The sequence below is a fragment of the Ranitomeya imitator genome, chromosome 1 (genome assembly GCF_032444005.1).
Source record: "Ranitomeya imitator isolate aRanImi1 chromosome 1, aRanImi1.pri, whole genome shotgun sequence".
NCBI lineage: Eukaryota > Metazoa > Chordata > Amphibia > Anura > Dendrobatidae > Ranitomeya > Ranitomeya imitator.
Genome location: NC_091282.1, coordinates 1,190,586,539 through 1,190,610,394, shown reverse-complemented (window position 1 = coordinate 1,190,610,394; position 23,856 = coordinate 1,190,586,539). Strand labels below are relative to the sequence as shown.

The 23,856-nt window shown below is 44.2% G+C and overlaps 1 protein-coding gene across 1 annotated transcript in view; it reads right to left on the bottom strand.

Moving 5' to 3' along the window:
* The window catches only part of STX18 (syntaxin 18), a 197,491-nt gene that overhangs the window by 48,532 nt on the left and 125,103 nt on the right, over window positions 1–23,856 (bottom strand). The window contains exons 4-7 of the mRNA XM_069744834.1: window positions 23,217–23,294; window positions 18,685–18,751; window positions 12,102–12,220; window positions 398–486 (exon numbers count right to left, since the gene is read on the bottom strand). Of these exons, the coding sequence (XP_069600935.1) occupies window positions 398–486; window positions 12,102–12,220; window positions 18,685–18,751; window positions 23,217–23,294 (353 nt within the window). The remainder of the gene's footprint in view (window positions 1–397; window positions 487–12,101; window positions 12,221–18,684; window positions 18,752–23,216; window positions 23,295–23,856) is intronic.

The window sequence follows — 23,856 nt, the reverse complement described above, 5'->3', positions numbered from 1 at the left end:
AAAGATTGTCTTTTTATCAGCATCTAACCATTTTTTTTACTTTCTTTAAGCCAAAATGTAGCACACTAAGCAAAAAAAAAATTATATATTCTAGCGTACATAGAATCACTCTGGGGAGGCAGGTGTACATATAAAACGAACTTCAAAAAAGGGGCAAATGAAAAGATGAATTTGGTGCAGATGTAAAAAAAAAAAAAAAAGGCGCAAAACAGAAAAAATTGGCAAAAAAAGCCCAAAACAAAACAGGTGCAAATGCGATAATGAATTGGACCAGGAGAGTAAAAAACAAAAGCCAGGAATAATTAGGTTATCAGAGGAAGGACGTGTTTGACACCTATGGGGTATATAATACTTGACTATGTGCCATTTTCAGAGAATTGCCTTGATAAAGTCTTACCATCTGAATCTCCTCTGGGGATAACTCATCTTCACCCCGACCATCGTCCCAAAACCCCGGGGTGCTCTGTGCATCAGCCACGGGCCGGTCTGTAACAAGAAGCGCACATGTATGTTATACTGGTCCTTGGATAGACTCCCCATACTGGTGAAGACATAGTTGGGGTTTACCTTCAATTATACAACAGGGATGTAGCGGAGCTAGAAAATTACCTATGGAGAAACCCGTAGCTAGCCATAAAGACTTATTGCAAACTCAGCTCTGCTACATCTGTACGCGACGAGGGACAACAATCAGGCGTCACCGCACAGTGCCCATAAATTCAATATTACAGGACGCCAAGATAGACAGAGTGCACCCCATACTGCAGCGAGGGAGACCAACGAGAAACAGAAGCACGAAAGGAGGTTATTCTGGAGGCCGGCAAAACCTGTGCAAAATCTAAAGAGAGGTGAAAAACAAACCAAAAGCTGAGTCGGTGCGGCTGATTATACGCATTGGGTTTTGAGTATAGGTTTTCGGATACAGAGATCCAAATCCACAGCTTCACTTGGCATAGCCAAAACATTCAATTAAAAAATTCTGTCCGCCTGCAGCCACCACTAGGGGGAGCTTAAGAGCTTACTGCATACAGATTTTAAAAAATAAATACTTTAAAAAAAAAAAAAAAAACAACAAAAACAACCTTTAATAACGCAGTTTGTTGAATGAAAAGAACAACATAAGGGTTAACAGAACAAAGTTAATATCAGAAAAAGTCATCATCTGAGTCCTCGGGATGGACTGACATGTTCCTGACGCAATATGGCTTAACCTGTGGCCAACCACTATTAGAGTATCACACTGCATATGTTTGCCCTTCCTTTACCCATCAGTAAAGTGTTTACAGTGTGTGAATTAAAAACACTTACCCACTGCTAACATCTGCTGTTTACAGCGCTGCGACGATCCATCATGTGGCCTCAGTTGTGACCGAACTCTAAAGTGGACCCAAGGTCATTTTCCCAATGTAAGTCTATATGACTAATAACGAGACTCTCGTAGGCTTACATTAAAGGGAACCTGTCACCCCCAAAATCGAAGAGGAGTTAAGCCCCTGGGTGAGTATAATCTAACCCAGGGGTGTCAAACTGCATTCCTCAAGGGCTGCAAACAGGTCATGTTTTCAGGATTTCCTTGTACTGCACAGGTGATAATTTCATCACCTTCACACATCTTTATTACAGCTCCTTGTGCAATGCTAAGGAAATCTTGAAAACACGCATGGTTTGCGGCCCTCGAGGAATGCAGTTTGACACCCCTGATCTAACCTCTTTTGTTCATCTTTCAGGAGACATCGGGGGCTTATCTACAGCATTACAGAAAGCATTACAGAATGCTGTAGATAAGCCCCTGATGCCGGTGGGCTTAGCTCATCTTCGATTTTTGGGGTGACAGGTTCCTTTTAATTTTAATATATTTACAGGATGATTTTTCTTTTTAAATAGCACGATAATGGCAAATATTCTTCATTTAGAGCTGCGGTCATGTGATGCAGCAGAAAACCCGAACAGTGCTCAAAACGGCAGAAGTCAGCGATAGGTAATTGGTCACTGGCGTTGTCCTTTAAAAGCGTCGTCCGATATCGATGTCCTTAACTTAGGACTGGTCGACAATATCAGATCAACGTGTTGTGACAGGATCACTGGCACAGTGTATGAAGGGAGATATATGCTACTGCGCCTATTGGCATCAGTGATGTAAAACCAGGATATTTTTCCTCCAGCACACTATGTGCTGAGAGGATTAATTTACACACACATATAATTATATATATATATATATATATATATATATATATATATATATATATATATACACACACACACACACACACATATATATATATAAATATATATATATATATATACACATACACACATATATATACACACACACATGTATACATATATATGTGTGTGTATGTATGTGTATATATATATATATATATATATATATATATATATATATACATATATATATTATATATTTATTATATTATATATGCACATATACATATATATATATTGTAGCGTGGCTAAAAGGTGTCTAATCGACGGGAGATATGTGTCGCATAGATGGCTTGCCGCTGTGATGCAACCATAGCTACCTATATGTGTTTCAGGACCTGTGGTGATGTCACAACCACATGTCTGGTCATGTGATGGGTTCTGGGTGTGGTTAGACATATAAAAGAAAGCCTTAAGGTACCTTCACACATAACGATATTGTTAACGATATCGTTGCTATTTGTGACGTAGCAACGATATCGTTAATGAAATCGTTCTGTGTGACAGCGACCAACGATCAGGCCCCTGCTGGGAGATCGTTGGTCGCTGAATAAAGTCCAGAACTTTATTTCGTCGCTGGACTCCTGCTGACATCGCTGGATCGGCGTGTGTGACACCGATCCAGCGATGTCTTCACTGGTAACCAGGGTAAACATCGGGTAACTAAGCGCAAGGCCGCGCTTAGTAACCCGATGTTTACCCTGGATACCATGCTAAAAGTAAAAAAAAAACAAACACTACATACTTACCTAACGCTGTCTGTCCTCCAGCGCTGTGCTCTGCACTCCTCCTGTACTGTCTGTGAGCCGGAAAGCAGAGCGGTGACGTCACCGCTCTGCTTTCCGGCTCACAGACAGTACAGGAGGAGAGCAGAGAAGCAGAGCGCAGCGCTGGAGGACAGACGGCTGTAGGTAAGTATGTAGTGTTTGTTTTTTTTTTACTTTTAGCATGGTATCCAGGGTAAACATCGGGTTACTAAGCGCGGCCCTGCGCTTAGTTACCCGATATTTACCCTGGTTACCGGCATCGTTGGTCGCTGGAGAGCGGTCTGTGTGACAGCTCTCCAGCGACCAAACAGCGACGCTGCAGCGATCCGAATCGTTGTCGGTATCGCTGCAGCGTCGCTTAATGTGAAGGGGCCTTAATGCTTAACACAGTGGATATGTGTGGAGGTGCTAGCCTCCAGAGTGTGTTAAGGCTCCAGGACTGAGCCTGAAGGAATGGACACTTGTTTTTTCCTTTGCCTGAGCTAAAGGCTATTTGTTTTCTGTTTAAGTTAACTGGTTTTTGGAGCAATAAACCTTTGAACTTTTGTTGGAACCTGCCTCCTAAGTGTCAGCCATCGCACCTGAGTGAGTGAAACCCCTACAATTGGTGGAGAATGTGGGCAGCGTTCCCAGCGGAGACATAAGTCTTTTATTGAATGTCCTGGGTCAAGTCTGTTGTAAGCCAGCAAGCATTGCCGGGGAAAATGGAGGACCTACTGAAACACTTGATCCAGTCGCAGTCACAGCAGCAAGAGACCAACAGGCTGTTTATGCAGCAGTTGCAACAGAACCAGCAAGAGACCAACAAGCTGTTGATGCAGCAGGTGCAACAGAACCAGCAGGAGCAACGGCAGCAGATGCAGCTTCTGGCAACCGCCACCCAGGGCAAGACGAACGCCCCAATTCCAGGTCTGGCTGATGACACCCACGTCCGGAAGACGGTAAGACGCGCATTGCAGAAAATGACCCCCGGGGATGATGTTGAGGCCTTCCTGACGGTGTTTGAGAGGGTCGCTGAGAGGGAAAAACTCCCGCCAGAGCAGTGGGCAGAGGTACTGGCGCCATACCTGATGGGAGAACCCCAGAAGGCGTACTATGATTTGACCTTGCAGGATGCCAAAGAGTATCACAAATTGAAAGTCGAGATTCTCGCACGTTTGGGGGTGACACTGACTGTCAGGGCACAGCGAGTTCACTGCTGGGCCTATCACCGGGACAAACCGCCTCGCTCTCAAATGTTTGATCTGCTGCACCTGGTCCAGAAATGGCTGCAGCCAGAGTCATGTACACCTGCACAGATGGTGGAACGGGTGATGATGGATCGGTTTGTGCATTCCCTACCGAGGTCCATACAGACTTGGGTTGCCCAGGGTGATTCCCAGAATGCCGACGAGCTGATCGGACTGGTTGAGAGATACCAAGGGTTAGAAGGCTCCTCCGGGAGGCAACCCATGCCGTACTGGGGGTCCCAGAAGGGAGCTGAGTCCCAAAAAAGGTGTGGCGCGTCCAAGGTCACAAAGGGTGGGGGAGGTGGTGCCCAAGGTCCCTACGGGTGATGTTATTTGTTGGAGGTGCCACAGGCCAGGACATATAGCTGTTCTGGTTGGGGATGAGGAGGAAGTGTCCCCTGCATCTGACATTCTGGAGTTAGAGGTGACCGGTGAAAATTTTGGGACTGCCCAACATAGGGACCCCACTCTGAGGGAAGCCTTTAATAATGTCACAGTTATTGATGGGGTGGTACAGGAGCCGGGGGTGGACACAAGATTTCCCCATTTTCTAATGAGTGGGGAGTTGTTATACCGGGTCACGAAAATAAGGGAGGAGTTGGTAGAGCAGTTGATAGTGCCGGGTCCATATAGACGGAAGGTGTTGGACATGGCCCATTCACACATCTTGGGTGGACACCTAGGGGTGGAAAAAACGCAGTAACGGGTTGTGCAGAGGTTCTATTGGCCTGGGTGTCACCGGGAAATAGTGAACTATTGCAGGTCCTGCCCTACATGTCAGCTAACTGCTCCCACTCCTCATTTCCGGAACCCCCTTGTGCCACTGCCCATTATTGAGGTGCTATTCGAGAGAATTGCCATGGACTTGGTCGGTCCCTTCGTTAAATCAGCCCGGGGCCATCAGTATATATTAGTCATCCTGGACTATGCCACACGCTATCCTGAGGCAATTCCCTTGAGAAATTCTTCCTCAAAGAGTATAGCTCGCGAGTTGGTCCATGTCTTTTCCCGGACAGGTCTGCTGAAGAAGATCCTGACTGACCAGGGGACACCTTTCATGAGCAAGATGATGAGGGAATTATGCAAAGCCCTGAAAATCTCCCAGTTGAGAACCTCGGTGTACCATCCCCAGTCAGATGGCCTTGTTGAGAGATTTAACAAGACACTGAAGAGCATGCTGAGAAAAGCTATAGAGAAAGACGGTAGAGACTGGGATTGTCTCTTACCCTATCTGATGTTTTCCATTCGTGAAGTTCCACAGGCCTCCACAGGGTTCTCACCGTTTGAGCTTCTATATGGCCGACATCCGCGAGGACTCCTGGATATAGCCAAGGAAACCTGGGAAGCCGAAGTCACGCCCCACAGAAGCGTCATTGAGCATGTGGCCCTGATGCAGCAGAGGATTGCAAAGGTGATGCCTATCGTGAAAGAACACCTCCTCCAGGCACAAGAAGCTCAGGCCAGAGTCTACAACCGGTCTGCAAGAGTGAGGCAGTTCAATCCGGGGGACCGAGTTCTTGTGTTAGTTCCGACGGTGGAAAGCAAGTTCTTGGCCAAATGGCAAGGGCCGTATGAGGTTGTCGAGAAACTTGGTGAAGTAAATTATAAAATTCACCAACCAGGAAGACGGAAACCATTCCAAGTATACCATGTCAACCTCATCAAGCCGTGGCAAGATAGAGAGCCGACAGTAACGCCATCGTTGTTAAGCAACCCAGAAGGTGAGGTTGGAGCGGTTACTATAGCGGAGACGCTATCGAAGACCCAGAAACAGCAATGCCGGGAGTCACTCCAGAAAAACAGGGACCTGTTTTCTGAGTTGCCTGGGTACACGAAGGTCATAGAGCATGTAGTCCTGACAGAGCCGCATGTGCTCGTGAACGTGAAGCCCTATAGAATTCCTGAGGCCCGTCGAGAAGTAGTCTCCAAGGAAGTGGAGCGTATGTTGAAGCTTGGAGTCATTGAGGAATCCAAGAGCGGTTGGTCGAGCCCAATTGTCCTGGTCCCAAAACCTGATGGGGAGTGGAGATTTTGCAACGACTATAGGAAGTTGAATGAGGTCTCCAAGTTCGACGCATATCCCATGCCCCGCGTTGATGAGCTCATCGAAAGGCTTGGGCCCGCCAGGTACATAACCACCTTGGATTTGATGAAGAGGTATTGGCAGATCCCCATGGCACAGGAAGCCAAGGAGAAGACGGCATTTTCTACACCAGATGGATGCTTCCAGTATGTCCGGATGCCATTTGGCCTACAGGGAGCTCCGGCCACCTTCCAAAGGGCTATGGATAGAATCCTTGCACCCCACAAGGCATACGCTGCTGCGTACCTGGATGATATCGTCATCTGGTGACTGGTCACCTCATCAAGGACTTTGAAGAGTTGGGGAAGAAAGTAAAGGAACTGGATGCACAGGTAGTTTTTTCTTCTATCCTTCCAGTAGATGGGCATGGCACCAGGAGATGGAACAGGATCCTTGATGCAAACAACTGGCTAAGACGATGGTGCAGACAACAAGGATTTGGATTCCTGGACCACGGTGTGAATTACTGGTATGATGGACTCCTCGCCAGAGACGGACTACACCTCAACAAACCTGGGAAACACACATTCGCCAGAAGACTCGCTACACTCATCAGGAGGGCGTTAAACTAGAAGAAGAGGGGACGGGAAGAAAAACATTAGACTCGAACAAAGACGACCCAGGAAAACATACTCAGAAGGGAGGTAAGAACATTTCTAAAACAATCCACAGTGAGGAGATTGGAACAAAACAAAATCCTCTAAACTGCATGCTCGCAAACGCCAGAAGCCTGACAAACAAGATGGAAGAACTAGAAGCAGAAATATCTACAGGTAACTTTGACATAGTGGGAATAACCGAGACATGGTTAGATGAAAGCTATGACTGGGCAGTTAACTTACAGGGTTACAGTCTGTTTAGAAAGGATCGTAAAAATCGGAGAGGAGGAGGGGTTTGTCTCTATGTAAAGTCTTGTCTAAAGTCCACTTTAAGGGAGGATATTAGCGAAGGGAATGAGGATGTCGAGTCCATATGGGTTGAAATTCATGGAGGGAAAAATGGTAACAAAATTCTCATTGGGGTCTGTTACAAACCCCCAAATATAACAGAAAGCATGGAAAGTCTACTTCTAAAGCAGATAGATGAAGCTGCAACCCATAATGAGGTCCTGGTTATGGGGGACTTTAACTACCCGGATATTAACTGGGAAACAGAAACCTGTGAAACCCATAAAGGCAACAGGTTTCTGCTAATAACCAAGAAAAATTATCTTTCACAATTGGTGCAGAATCCAACCAGAGGAGCAGCACTTTTAGACCTAATACTATCTAATAGACCTGACAGAATAACAAATCTGCAGGTGGTTGGGCATTTAGGAAATAGCGACCACAATATTGTGCAGTTTCACCTGTCTTTCACTAGGGGGACTTGTCAGGGAGTCACAAAAACATTGAACTTTAGGAAGGCAAAGTTTGAACAGCTTAGAGATGCCCTTAATCTGGTAGACTGGGACAATATCCTCAGAAATGAGAATACAGATAATAAATGGGAAATGTTTAAGAACATCCTAAATAGGCAGTGTAAGCGGTTTATACCTTGTGGGAATAAAAGGACTAGAAATAGGAAAAACCCAATGTGGCTAAACAAAGAAGTAAGACAGGCAATTAACAGTAAAAAGAAAGCATTTGCACTACTAAAGCAGGATGGCACCATTGAAGCTCTAAAAAACTATAGGGAGAAAAATACTTTATCTAAAAAACTAATTAAAGCTGCCAAAAAGGAAACAGAGAAGCACATTGCTAAGGAGAGTAAAACTAATCCCAAACTGTTCTTCAACTATATCAATAGTAAAAGAATAAAAACTGAAAATGTAGGCCCCTTAAAAAATAGTGAGGAAAGAATGGTTGTAGATGACGAGGAAAAAGCTAACATATTAAACACCTTCTTCTCCACGGTATTCACGGTGGAAAATGAAATGCTAGGTGAAATCCCAAGAAACAATGAAAACCCTATATTAAGGGTCACCAATCTAACCCAAGAAGAGGTGCGAAACCGGCTAAATAAGATTAAAATAGATAAATCTCCGGGTCCGGATGGCATACACCCACGAGTACTAAGAGAACTAAGTAATGTAATAGATAAACCATTATTTCTTATTTTTAGTGACTCTATAGCGACAGGGTCTGTTCCGCAGGACTGGCGCATAGCAAATGTGGTGCCAATATTCAAAAAGGGCTCTAAAAGTGAACCTGGAAATTATAGGCCAGTAAGTCTAACCTCTATTGTTGGTAAAATATTTGAAGGGTTTCTGAGGGATGTTATTCTGGATTATCTCAATGAGAATAACTGTTTAACTCCATATCAGCATGGGTTTATGAGAAATCGCTCCTGTCAAACCAATCTAATCAGTTTTTATGAAGAGGTAAGCTATAGGCTGGACCACGGTGAGTCATTGGACGTGGTATATCTCGATTTTTCCAAAGCGTTTGATACCGTGCCGCACAAGAGGTTGGTACACAAAATGAGAATGCTTGGTCTGGGGGAAAATGTGTGTAAATGGGTTAGTAACTGGCTTAGTGATAGAAAGCAGAGGGTGGTTATAAATGGTATAGTCTCTAACTGGGTCGCTGTGACCAGTGGGGTACCGCAGGGGTCAGTATTGGGACCTGTTCTCTTCAACATATTCATTAATGATCTGGTAGAAGGTTTACACAGTAAAATATCGATATTTGCAGATGATACAAAACTATGTAAAGCAGTTAATACAAGAGAAGATAGTATTCTGCTACAGATGGATCTGGATAAGTTGGAAACTTGGGCTGAAAGGTGGCAGATGAGGTTTAACAATGATAAATGTAAGGTTATACACATGGGAAGAGGGAATCAATATCACCATTACACACTGAACGGGAAACCACTGGGTAAATCTGACAGGGAGAAGGACTTGGGGATCCTAGTTAATGATAAACTTACCTGGAGCAGCCAGTGCCAGGCAGCAGCTGCCAAGGCAAACAGGATCATGGGGTGCATTAAAAGAGGTCTGGATACACATGATGAGAGCATTATACTGCCTCTGTACAAATCCCTAGTTAGACCGCACATGGAGTACTGTGTCCAGTTTTGGGCACCGGTGCTCAGGAAGGATATAATGGAACTAGAGAGAGTACAAAGGAGGGCAACAAAATTAATAAAGGGGATGGGAGAACTACAATACCCAGATAGATTAGCGAAATTAGGATTATTTAGTCTAGAAAAAAGACGACTGAGGGGCGATCTAATAACCATGTATAAGTATATAAGGGGACAATACAAATATCTCGCTGAGGATCTGTTTATACCAAGGAAGGTGACGGGCACAAGGGGGCATTCTTTGCGTCTGGAGGAGAGAAGGTTTTTCCACCAACATAGAAGAGGATTCTTTACTGTTAGGGCAGTGAGAATCTGGAATTGCTTGCCTGAGGAGGTGGTGATGGCGAACTCAGTCGAGGGGTTCAAGAGAGGCCTGGATGTCTTCCTGGAGCAGAACAATATTGTATCATACAATTATTAGGTTCTGTAGAAGGACGTAGATCTGGGGATTTATTATGATGGAATATAGGCTGAACTGGATGGACAAATGTCTTTTTTCGGCCTTACTAACTATGTTACTATGTTACTATGTTACTATCTTTAGCCCGGACTGGGAGAGTCATCTGGAAAAGGTCCAAGCGGTGTTTGATGCTATAAGAGAGGCGGGGTTTACAATAAACCCGAAGAAGTGTGCCTTGGGTAAAGAAGAAGCTAAGTACCTTGGATATATAGTGGGTCATGGAGAAATAAAACCCCAAATCAGTAAAGTCGAGGCAATTCAAACATGGCCAAAACCAGTTTCCAAAAAGCAAGTTAAAGCCTTCCTGGGAATCGTGGGATATTACAGGAGGTTCATCCCAAACTTCGCCACGATGGCTGCGCCTCTGACTGATCTGCTAAAAGGGACAAAATCAGTAATGATTAAATGGTCTGAAGAAACAGAGTTAGCCTTCCAAGAGATGAAAGAGGCTCTGTGTAAGCAACCCGTTCTGATGGCCCCAGACTTCAAGAAAGAGTTTATTCTTCAGACAGATGCCTCAGATGTTGGGGTAGGAGCAGTCCTTTCCCAAGAACTACACGGGGAGGAGCATCCTGTTCTCTATCTGAGTAGGAAGCTGTCCTCATCTGAAAAGAACTACTCAGTCGTAGAGAAGGAGTGCTTGGCCATAAAGTGGGCGGTGGACACATTACGGTACTATCTGCTGGGACGTAAATTTAGACTGATATCCGACCATGCCCCACTTAGGTGGATGAGGGAAACGAAGGGTAGAAATGCTAGGGTCACCCGTTGGTTCTTAGCCCTGCAGGACTTCTGTTTCCATGTGGAACATAGGGCCGGAAAGCTGCACGGTAATGCTGATGCCCTGTCAAGAATCCCTTGTCTAGTGGGGGAAAGTGCCAAGCCCCACGGCTTTAGGCAGAGGGGGGAGGTATGTAGCGTGGCTAAAGGGTGTCTAATCGACGGGAGATATGTGTCACATAGATGGCTTGCCGCTGTGATGTAACCATAGCTACCTATATGTGTTTCAGGACCTGTGATGTCACAACCACATGTCTGGTCATGTGATGGGTTCTGGGTGTGGTTAGACATATAAAAGAAAGCCTAATGCTTAACACAGTGGATATGTGTGGAGGTGCTAGCCTCCAGAGTGTGTTAAGGCTCCAGGACTGAGCCTGAAGGAATGGACACTTGTTTTTTCCTTTGTCTGAGCTAAAGGCTATTTGTTTTCTGTTTAAGTTAACTGGTTTTTGGAGCAATAAACCTTTGAACTTTTGTTGGAACCTGCCTCCTAAGTGTCAGCCATCGCACCTGAGTGAGTGAAACCCCTACAATATAAATATAAATATATATATATATATATATATATATATATATATATATATATATATATATATACTGGTTTTATGTGGGCACCTATATAGTGGGAGGGAGGGTGCTCACCATATTTCCTCCTGCAGAGCAGACACTGGCATGTGTACTAACAGGACCGGAGATGATGTCACAGTCAGGTAATCAGCACATGGTCTGGGTTACAAAGCTTGCCAGGAGAGTCAGTTGTGGTTGTGACTTGGGAGAGTTGGAACTCCCACATGGCTCCAGGAGGAGCTGAGGACATTGTGTGGCGTCTGTGGGTGAAACCTTCAGGGAAAGGACTCTTTTGCACTTTGTTTTGCTTTCCGTTAAGCAAGGAAGGTTCTGCTGACTTTTCCTGCACCCTGCTTTGGTCTATGCTAATTTACTACCAAAAAGTTAATGTGTCTACTTTAAGAAGCAGCTGAGCGTGTCAACCCCTCACCGTGTGCAATACACGCACCCGACCGATCAGTTGTTTGCAAGACGTACGTAGCTGAGAGAGTGTCCGGAGCTCCTTACGCTCTAAAGGCTGCTCTCGGGTGCTGCAGTTAAGTTCTTAAGGAAGTAAATGGGAGCTTCATTCCTAGAAGACGGCCCATAAATACTGCATGGACCTGATAAGAGTGTAAGGAGCTGAGGTGACCCAAATCCACACACCGTCTACCTCCAGCCTGCGAGGGTGCAGGAATCAGCTGATCAGTGGTAGTACGGGGTCAGCGCTCCACAGATCTGATCCTCAGGATAGATAATCAGTCCTGGACAGGCCCTTTAACGATATTATAGGATGTATTTACAGAACAATTAGATCAAAAAACAAAATGCAAAAGAAAATTGTGGCTGATCAATCTCTAGCAGGCATTTTTCCACACTGGCCCCGATAAGCGAATACATGTTACCGGCTGAGACCTGCATTAGTAAGCAGAGGCCCTCACCTGTAGTTTCTTCACCACCGGACTTTCCTTCTTCCTTTGCCTCAGGACTAGGCAGTATGATGGCCTCTCCCGAGGGAGAGGTCTTCATCTGGTGGACTTGTTCTGGTTCCAAACGGGATCTAGTCCAACAAAAGATAAATACATGGTAGTCACCAAAATAAAGGCCATAAATGACTGCACAATTTCCGTATGGAGAGTGAAGCTTCCTACATTTCCAACACATAAATTGACACTCATATTTTATGTTTCAGTTGGCCAAGCGCACCAAATAGAATTCAAAGGGTCATGATGAGAGGGGAAAGGGTAAATGGAAGTCCAAGAGATGTTTTATAGTCATTTACAGTGTATTGATTAAAAAAAAAAAATTTAAATCACTTTTTGTGCTGCTGGTTGCTTTTTTTTTTTTTTGTAGGATCAGTATCCTTCTCCCTCTGGCAGCCAACACTTGTCACTTCTTTCTACCCTACAGAAGGAGTATCCTCCCACCTCTGGCAGACGACACTTGACACTTCTTACGCCCCTTACAGAAGGAGTTTTCTCAGCTCTATTGCCATGCAACTGCAGATGCTGCTCCTTCCCTGGTAAGCGGGACAGAAAGCCATTTCTATTGGCTGCTCTACCGTGACAGAAGATCACTATGCAGGAAACCGACTGAGCATGTGTGTCCACCAGCACCCCGCTCATTAGGTGGGGAAAGTCACAGCTACATGGGCAGCAAACTAAATAAAAAATCATGATACCATAAATAATAATATTACTAAAAAATATTAAAACAAAATACAAATATTAATAACTAGTTGGCCCGTGCGAATTTTTTGCACATTGGTTGTCGGGGGGCGCAGACAATTTTAGGAAAATTAAGCTGGTCAAATGTAAATGTAATTAATGAGATGATGAACACAGAGGTATGTGTGTCACTGATACATATTTTCACGAATATTTGAGCCCATGGATCCATTATATGTCCATTTTGCAAGCCGGCGAGAAAATCTCGCCATATGGATGTCACATGCGAGAAAATCGCCTCCTCGCACTGCACACGGATGACCGACCGATCACTGTTCAGGGAACAGTTCTGTGATTCTCGTCCGTGTGCGATTTTTTTTATACGCCTAAAGGAGATCCCCCAACATTAAACAAAGATATTTAACTTACTGATCAGAAGGGGTCTGATTGTCCGGACCTTGCAAAAGAACAGGCGCAGCAGCATTTTGTTCCCCTCCACAGCAGCACTGCCATCTATCTGCAGTGTAGGGAAGTGCAACACACCCCCATGTACGTGAACGGAGCAGCTCCCTGTACAGCAGTGCCACTTTGTCAGTAAAAATGATGACGGAGAATTGACCCCATAACTGAAGAGTATTTACACCATTGTATAATAATTGGGACTATCCCTTTAAAAAAATAAATAAATAATCGGCAGATTATTTTACTTTTTTTTCCCTACGGTTGGATTTCTTTTTTCAATTTTTGCAAGGTTGTTTCCACTAATCTCTCCCATCGGGAAACAATGTACAGTCTGAGTTATGTCAACGCTGCAGTTTTTTATTACTTGGAACCAGAGTTCACTCCAGGTCACCAATAAGCTGCATCCTTAGAAGGAAGATAGACTTTTCAATCACTGTCCAATAATACGGAAAATCTGATGGTTCAGAACCTGTCCGGTCCCTTTTAGGCTGCATCCATTTATATCTTCAGTTTTAAAGCTGAAGTCATAAACAGGTAAAAGTTTTACTTTTATTCTATTTCCACATATGTAGCAAATATTTTATATGTACCTGCCTGAAATCGGCTGGGAAAGGAGTTCGGCAAGCTGGAAAGTCCCCAAGGCAAATGTTAGGATTTGTTTCAGCTTTGTATTAGTATGCTTTGGGGTAGTGTGGTGCCACCTGCAGGTCATTTTTGCTTACTGCAGGTTTATGTAGATTAATGTTTAAAAAGTGTATTTTGTGATCACATTGTGGATGTGTGGATTGTTTGGCTATTTTCTTGCTGAAGGGGGCAAGTTTACTGTTCAAATGGTGTATCACTTGTGTATGTGGGTGCAGTAGGAACAGAGATACAAAGAAATCACCGAAAAAGAGTGTTTTGAAATAATATAGAAGGGTAACTCAATATTTTTTTTTTCATATAAATGGAAAATATTGATAATTTTTTATCATCAATACTATGACCAAAGAACAAGCCCTTTAGAGCAGACATGTCTTAATCATGCTATATAACTTTTTAATATGATATAATTTGTAAAAACTAATCTTTAAGAATTTTTCATTGACCAATTTGACATCTCTAACGTCTTCTTCACCGGGTAATTTTTTTTTTTTTAAGGCTATGTGCACACGTCCAGGTTTTTTCGCGGTAAAAACGCTATAAAAACTCATTAAAAATGAATACATTATGCATCCTATCATTTAGAATGCATTCTGCATGTTTTGTGCATCGCGGTAAAAAAAAGCAGCATGTTCATTAATTTTGCGGATTTTCTGCGTTTTTCCCGCTATTCTATGCATTTGGGAAAAAATGCACAAAAAAAACGCACCAAAAACGCATCAAAAATGCGTGAAAAATGCGGTAAAAACGCATGCGGATTTCTGGCAGAAATGTCCGGTTTTTGTCAGGAAAATTTCTGCAAGAAATCCTGACGTGTGCACATACCCTCAAATTGTAATTTAGCTACTTTCAGTCTTTCATTTAAAGAGATATAACTTTTCTACTGTTCCATCGACATCTACTTACGGTATGTTTTGCAAGACAAGTTGTAGATTTGCATAATAAAATTCATTTTATGATATAATGTTCTGAAAAATGGGGGGAAAAAAAATCCAACATTACTTTCTGTTCTTTTAATGTGCTGGCAGCATCATTTTTTTTCAGACTAGCGCGATTACAGGAATAACAAACTTGTAAAATTTAGATTTCAATGACTAAAAAGAATTATAATAACAAAGAAAAAAAAATTCTTTGTTAATGTACCTATTTTCTTTTTTTTTTTCGGTTTATGAAGGCTTCTTTTACAGTGGTGAGCTGTAGTTTTCATTGGTATCACTTTTCTTCCTCGTGGTGTTTATTTTTTATTTTGTTATTTTAGTTACACGGCGATATGTTTTTGTTTTTTACTTTGAAACTAGGAAAAAAAGGAGGGCGGTGGTTATATGTTACGGTACATATTTTTCGATATTGACTTTTTCTTAGGTGTCCTGCAAGTTTTGGATCATCCGTTCTGTATACTGCAATACTACAGTATAGTATTAGCAAGAAAATGGTGACTGTGACCTTCAGCAGGTCATCTTCCACGACAACGTATTGGCATCTGGTGAACAATTTACAGGGCAGAGGGCATTAGATGATGGCAGCCCGAAGTGATATGCTGCCAGAATTAGGCCACCTGAAAGCAACTATCAGACTGACAACAGGAAAAAAAAAGCAGCAACGGGAGCTCCGATCGCTGCTGTTACGAGTCAGGTGCTGGCTGTGGAGCACAGCCGACATCTGCCTTGTCTTGAAAGAGTCCAGCTCCTGGGTAGAATACCTCCACCCGACGGGTGCCGAAGTATTGTGTCAGATCTCGGCTAAGGAACCGGAGCTCCGATCGCTGCTGTTACGAGTCAGGTGCTGGCTGCGGAGCACAGCCGACATCTGCCTCGTCTTGAAAGAGTCCAGCTCCTGGGTAGAATACCTCCACCCCACGGGTGCCGAAGTATTATGTTAGATCTCGGCTAAGGCAGGGGTCCCCAACTCCAGTCCTCAAGGCCCACCAACATGTCATGTTTTCAGGATTTCCTTAGTCTTGCCCAGGTAATAATTGCATCACCTGTGCAATGCAAAGGAAATCCTGAAAACATGACCTGTTGGTGGGCCTTGAGGACTGGAGTTGGGGACCCCTGGGCTAAGGAACCGGAGCTCCGATCGCTGCTGTTACGAGTCAGGTGCTGGCAGTGGAGCACAGCCGACATCTGCCTCGTTTTGAAAGAGTCCAGCTCCTGGGTAGAATACCTCCACCTGACGGGTGCCGAAGTATTATGTTAGATCTCGGCTAAGGAACCGGAGCTCCGATCGCTGCTGTTACGAGTCAGGTGCTGGCTGCGGAGCACAGCCGACATCTGCCTCGTCTTGAAAGAGTCCAGCTCCTGGATAGAATACCTCCTCCCCACGGGTGCCGAAGTATTATGTTAGATCTCGGCTAAGGAACCGGAGCTCCGATCGCTGCTGTTACGAGTCAGGTGCTGGCTGCGGAGCACAGCAGACATCTGCCTCGTCTGGAAAGAGTCCAGCTCCTGGGTAGAATACCTCCACCCGACGGGTGCCGAAGTATTGTGTCAGATCTCGGCTAAGGACCCTTCCCATTGCATATTATAATCCGGTCTGTACAGTACATGACGGGGACTAGTGTAAGAACAACAGTCATATTTTATAGGGCTACTAACGTGGAACTTTACGCACATCTTTTTCTAATCACCAGGCAAGTTGGCAGAGCTGTGCCCGACAGTGAAAGATTTACATTATCGCACTTATTTAGCTTAGGAAATAATTGACTTTGCCGTTAAAGCTCCGATCGCACGTTCCCATTGTTATTATCTCACTTATGGAACATAATCGTTTTTAATTGAAAAGGAACAAACTGGCCGTGATGCGCGAACACAAAGGAAATCTATTACCGTGATAAAAGCCGTCCTAATTATCACATTAAGCCTTCTCCTATACCCGGTGGGGAAATGGCAGAAGACAGATTTCATCGTTCTGCGGAGGGAATCTTTTTGATGTTGTATATTATCCATTTATTGAAAGAAAGAAAAAAAAAATCTTTTATGTGTTATTTTACACCGTCATGGTCTGGTGAGCGTACTGTAACAAAGAGGAGGATAATATGTTTACTTTGTTCCATCTGAAACATTATAAGAAACGCTAAAAGCCGATATTAATGGCCATAAGTACGCCGGAAAGGAAATATCACCAAAAACACATCGAAATGCTGATGTCGCAGGGTTTCTCTGGACAATACAAGTCTGGCTTTGTAGGAAAAAGAAAATGTTGCATGAAGCAAGGGACACACATTTAGGGTTAATTCAGATATCTATGTATCAGGCTCGCAATCTGGCCATGCATTTCCTGAACCAAACAGACAAAAGTGTTGGCAACCTTGAAATTGAAGAAAATTAAGTATTTCTCCCCGAAAATTATTGCATAATGTACATGAGTAAGCCAAAATCCTTCTGGGAAAGCGTCTTTTGGCAGATGAGACCAATATACAGCTTTTTGGTAAAGCACATCATTTTAGAGTTTACTTAAAAAGGAAATTAGGCCTACAAAGAAAAGAACACAGTACCTACAGTCAGAGATGGTGGAGGTTCAAAGATGTTTTGGTGTTGTTTTCCTGCCTCTGGCACTGGTTGCCTTGACTTTGTGCAAGGCATCACGAAATCTCAGGATTACAAAAGGATTTTGGGTTGCAGTGCCCAGTGTCAGAAAGCTGTGTTTGCATGATACATTATGGGTCTTTCAGGAGGACAATTACAGCAAACATACTTCAGAAACACCCAAAAATGGATGGAAACAAAGGGCTGGAGAGTTCTGAAGTGACAGCAATGAGTCCGGATCTAAACCCCATTGAACACACATGGAGAGATCTTAAAAATGCTGTTGGGAGGAGGCGCCTTCACATATGAGAGACCTGGAGCAGTTTGTAAAAGTAGATGGTTCCAAAATCCCAGCTGAGAGGTGTAAGAAGCTCGTTGATGGTTATAGGAAGCGATGGATTGCAGTTATTTATTCCAAAGGGTGTGCAACCAAATATTAAGTTGAGGGTGCCAATAATTTCGTCTCTCTCTTTTTTTGAGTTGTTATAATACAAACAAAGGAAATAAATGTGTAATTACAATAATTTTCTGGGAGAAATACTTAAATTTTCTTGAGCAATTTTAAGGGTGCCAACACTTTTGACCATGACAGTATTTGTCTATGAGGCTGCCATGTTTGGGAAACATCGGGCCGTAATATACAGACGTCTGAATTCGATCTTGGACTCAATAAGAAATCTTCACCTCTCCGATATCCTGTGTAACAATAGAAATGAGACTGTCCAGGATATCCCTAAAATTTGGGAATATTGACTCCATTAATGGCTATAGCAAAGCCATGTTCAAACGTTGCAGACAATATCTGCTGTGGATTCGGTTACATATCCGTGACTTGTCCGTAACGAATCCGCATGTGTTACTCGCGGATTTGACCCTGCTCCATTAACGTTAGACGTGGTATGGGATGAAATCCGTACAAGCATGAGCACGCTGCAGGTCTGCAATGCACACTAGGCTTCACATGGATATTAGCAGCAATGGAACGACTCAGACCCTATTTATTCGCATCGGAGTATAAACTGAGCATGCTCTATTTGGGCAAAGGTAATTTTTAGTGATGAGCGAATATACTCGTTACTCGAGATTTCTCGAGCACGCTTGAGGGTCCTCCGAGTATTTTTTTAGTGCTCGGAGATAAGGTTTTTCTTGCCACAGCTGAATGATTTACATCTGTTAGCAGCATAAGTACATGTGGGGGTTGCCTGGTTGCTACCATCTTTGATACTCACAATCTTTTCTTGTCGACCACACGTTTTACGCGGATGGCTCGCTGCTCGGAGTACAGTTTACACACTCCTGTAAAGAAACATAAAAGCTCGAGCTCAAGATTAGATCACTATGAAACGTTTATAAAGAAGCAACAAATGGACAGATATTTATCTCCCATAGATTTGTGCATCTGTAAGCACCAAGTAATCCAGTCGATCCCGCTAAACCAGCCCCAACTGCCGAAATAAAATTACCATATCTACTAAGATAAAGCTACACTACATGGACAAGTATTAGGACCCCACACTTTACCCCTACAGGAGCCACATAACCTCCCAATTTACATTCACAAACAATAATATGGAGTCAGTCCCATTGCAGCTATTACAGTTTACAATCTTCTGCACAAAATTTCTTCAAGAGTTTTTTTTTTTTACAGATGGTGTTATGTTTTCATGAAGAATTTGTTGAAATTTCATTGAAACCATTTTTCCTCTACTCAAGAAACGTTTCTAGTGCTATTGGCTGAAACACAACCCCAAAGCATAATTGATCCACCACCATGCTTAATGGTTGGCGTGATGTTTTTTTCCTGAAATTCTGTGCCCTTTTTTCTCTACACATACCTTTGATCATTGTGGCCAGAGAGTTCTATTTTAACCTCATCGGACTACAGGACTTGTTTCATAAATGCATCAGGCTTATTTAGGTGTTATTTTGCATACTTCTGCCGCTGAATTTTATGGTGAGGACGCAGGAGAGGTTTTCTTCTGATGACTCTTCCATGAAGGCCATATTTGTGCAGATGTCTTTGAACAGTAGAACAATGTACCACAACTCCAAAGTCTGCTAAATCTTTCTGAAGGTCTTTTTCAGACAAGTGGAGGTTCTGATTTACCTCAATAGCAATCCTGCGCGTAGCTCTCACTGAAACATTGCTTGGTCTTCCAGACCTTATCTTGACCTCCACTGTTCCTATTAACAGCTATCTCTTAATTACATTTGGAACTGAAGAAAGGGCAACTTGAAAAACACGTTGCTATCTTCTTATAGCCTTCTCCTGCTTTGTGGGCCTCCACCATTTTCAGTTTCAGAGCGCTAGGCAGCTGCTTAGAAGAACCCATGGCTGCTGTTTTTTTGGCACAAGGTTAGAGGAGGCTGGGCTTTTATAAAGATGGGAAATTTGCATCACCTGGCCTATCCTAACAGGCCAATTAAGGTCTGAAACCTTGGTCAAAGTTATGCACACAAATCTCCAAGGGTGCCCAATCTTTTGCGTCAGCAAATTATCCTTTTAGTAATTTTTAAAATGTGAATAACTACATATATATATATATATATATACATACATACATACATACACACACATACATGCACACATATATACACACACACATTTTATATATATATATATATATATATATATATATATATATACATACATACATATATACATACATACATACATACACACAGTGGGGCAAAAAAGTATTTAGTCAGTCAGCAATAGTGCAAGTTCCACCACTTAAAAAGATGAGAGGCGTCTGTAATTTACATCATAGGTAGACCTCAACTATGGGAGACAAACTGAGAAAAAAAAATCCAGAAAATCACATTGTCTGTTTTTTTATCATTTTTTTTTGCATATTATGGTGGAAAATAAGTATTTGGTCAGAAACAAACAATCAAGATTTCTGGCTGTCACAGACCTGTAACTTCTTCTTTAAGAGTCTCCTCTTTCCTCCACTCATTACCTGTAGTAATGGCACCTGTTTAAACTTGTTATCAGTATAAAAATACACCTGTGCACACCCTCAAACAGTCTGACTCCAAACTCCTCTATGGTGAAGACCAAAGAGCTGTCAAAGGACACCAGAAACAAAATTGTAGCCCTGCACCAGGCTGGGAAGACTGAATCTGCAATAGCCAACCAGCTTGGAGTGAAGAAATCAACAGTGGGAGCAATAATTAGAAAATGGAAGACATACAAGACCACTGATAATCTCCCTCGATCTGGGGCTCCACGCAAAATCCCACCCCGTGGGGTCAGAATGATCACAAGAACGGTGAGCAAAAATCCCAGAACCACGCGGGGGGACCTAGTGAATGAACTGCAGAGAGCTGGGACCAATGTAACAAGGCCTACCATAAGTAACACACTACGCCACCATGGACTCAGATCCTGCAGTGCCAGACGTGTCCCAATGCTTAAGCCAGTACATGTCCGGGCCCATCTGAAGTTTGCTAGAGAGCATTTGGATGATCCAGAGGAGTTTTGGGAGAATGTCCTATGGTCTGATGAAACCAAACTGGAACGGTTTGGTAGAAACACAACTTGTCGTGTTTGGAGGAAAAAGAATACTGAGTTGCATCCATCAAACACCATACCTACTGTAAAGCATGGTGGTGGAAACATCATGCTTTGGGGCTGTTTCTCTGCAAAGGGGCCAGGACGACTGATCCGGGTACATGAAAGAATGAATGGGGCCATGTATCGTGAGATTTTGAGTGCAAACCTCCTTCCATCAGCAAGGGCATTGAAGATGAAACGTGGCTGGGTCTTTCAACATGACAATGATCCAAAGCACACCGCCAGGGCAACGAAGGAGTGGCTTCGTAAGAAGCATTTCAAGGTCCTGGAGTGGCCTAGCCAGTCTCCAGATCTCAACCCTATAGAAAACCTTTGGAGGGAGTTGAAAGTCCGTGTTGCCAAGCGAAAAGCCAAAAACATCACTGCTCTAGAGGAGATCTGCATGGAGGAATGGGCAAACATACCAACAACAGTGTGTGGCAACCTTGTGAAGACTTACAGAAAACGTTTGACCTCTGTCATTGCCAACAAAGGATATATTACAAAGTATTGAGATGAAATTTTGTTTCTGACCAAATACTTATTTTCCACCATAATATGCAAATAAAATGTTAAAAAAAACAGACAATGTGATTTTCTGGATTTTTTTTTCTCAGTTTGTCTCCCATAGTTGAGGTCTACCTATGATGTAAATTACAGACGCCTCTCATCTTTTTAAGTGGTGGAACTTGCACTATTGCTGACTGACTAAATACTTTTTTGCCCCACTGTATGTATGTATATATAATATATATATATATATATATATATATATATATATATATATATATATATATATATATATATATATATATATATATATATATATACACACACATACATACATATACATACACACGCACATACACTTTATTATATATACAGTACTTTGCCTGAAATACAAAGGAAATGTGTCATCTTTAAAGGGAACCTGTCACCCCCAAAATCGAGGGTGAGCTAAGCCCACCAGCATCAGGGGCTTGTCTACAGCATTCTGTAATGCTGTAGATAAGCCCCCGATGTATCCTAAAAGATGAGAAAAAGAGATTATATCATACTCACCTGGGCGGGCGGTCCGATCCGATGGGCGGGCGGTCCGATCCGATGGGCGGGCGGTCCGATCCGATGGGCGGGCGGTCCGATCCGATGGGCGGGCGGTCCGATCCGATGGGCGGGCGGTCCGATCCGATGGGCGGGCGGTCCGATCCGATGGGCGGGCGGTCCGATCCGATGGGCGGGCGGTCCGATCCGATGGGCGGGCGGTCCGATCCGATGGGCGGGCGGTCCGATCCGATGGGCGGGCGGTCCGATCCGATGGGCGGGCGGTCCGATCCGATGGGCGGGCGGTCCGATCCGATGGGCGGGCGGTCCGATCCGATGGGCGGGCGGTCCGATCCGATGGGCGGGCGGTCCGATCCGATGGGCGGGCGGTCCGATCCGATGGGCGGGCGGTCCGATCCGATGGGCGGGCGGTCCGATCCGATGGGCGGGCGGTCCGATCCGATGGGCGGGCGGTCCGATCCGATGGGCGGGCGGTCCGATCCGATGGGCGGGCGGTCCGATCCGATGGGCGGGCGGTCCGATCCGATGGGCGGGCGGTCCGATCCGATGGGCGGGCGGTCCGATCCGATGGGCGGGCGGTCCGATCCGATGGGCGGGCGGTCCGATCCGATGGGCGGGCGGTCCGATCCGATGGGCGGGCGGTCCGATCCGATGGGCGGGCGGTCCGATCCGATGGGCGGGCGGTCCGATCCGATGGGCGGGCGGTCCGATCCGATGGGCGGGCGGTCCGATCCGATGGGCGGGCGGTCCGATCCGATGGGCGGGCGGTCCGATCCGATGGGCGGGCGGTCCGATCCGATGGGCGGGCGGTCCGATCCGATGGGCGGGCGGTCCGATCCGATGGGCGGGCGGTCCGATTCGATGGGCGGGCGGTCCGATCCGATGGGCCCTGATGCTGGTGGGCTTAGCTCACCCTCGATTTTGGGGGTGACAGGTTCCCTTTAACGTTAGGGCCTTTTAGAGATCATTTCACCTTCAACTCGCCTAACTGTTCACCATAACGGAGTGAGTATGAATGTGAAAGAGTGTATAAGCATGTGTGTGTGTAAGAGTGTATAAGCATGTGTACATATTTATTTATTTGCAGAACAACCCCTTTAATGAGGACTTTACATAAAGATGTCTGATGAATGATCCTACTTTTTAAATAGTCTTCTATGAAGTCCAGGACGGCCAGTCGGTGTTCCTTGACTTGGGTAGAAATGGTCTCCTTACAGGCTGCAGAAAAACATACATGTACATAGATTTACCAGAGTGATATTTGTGGATATATTTTATAAATGACAGATTATGTTGCATTTTTGTGCCTAAATGAAGCGCAGGATCAAAATTTTGGGGGTTTTACAAGGCTTATTTTTGCATGCAGGAGAGGTGGTCTTTCTGTGGCATAGCCCATATTTATGGGATTCCGTGATCTATCGGTAAAGGAGGGTACGTCTGGACCCCAGCTGTGCAAGGCTTGCAGGACGACTAACTTATCCGTTCTGAATGATAGAAACCTTATTATCAGCGATTACTAACTCCAGCACATTGCATTACTCCTAATAGCCTGCGATGGGTCGCAATTTGGAGAAATTATCAGTCTTATTATACCTGCCCTACGGCACAGTGAATGTAACGTCTCTGATCTGTGATAGAAAAATTAATGTAGAGGACATGAATTCAGCCCAAATATCTCTAGATGGTGATCACGCATCATTTATCCTGCCATATGCAGGATATTTATCCTGCCACTGCCACTCCCGTCTTACCCGCTATCTCTCAGATAACTCTCTTCTCG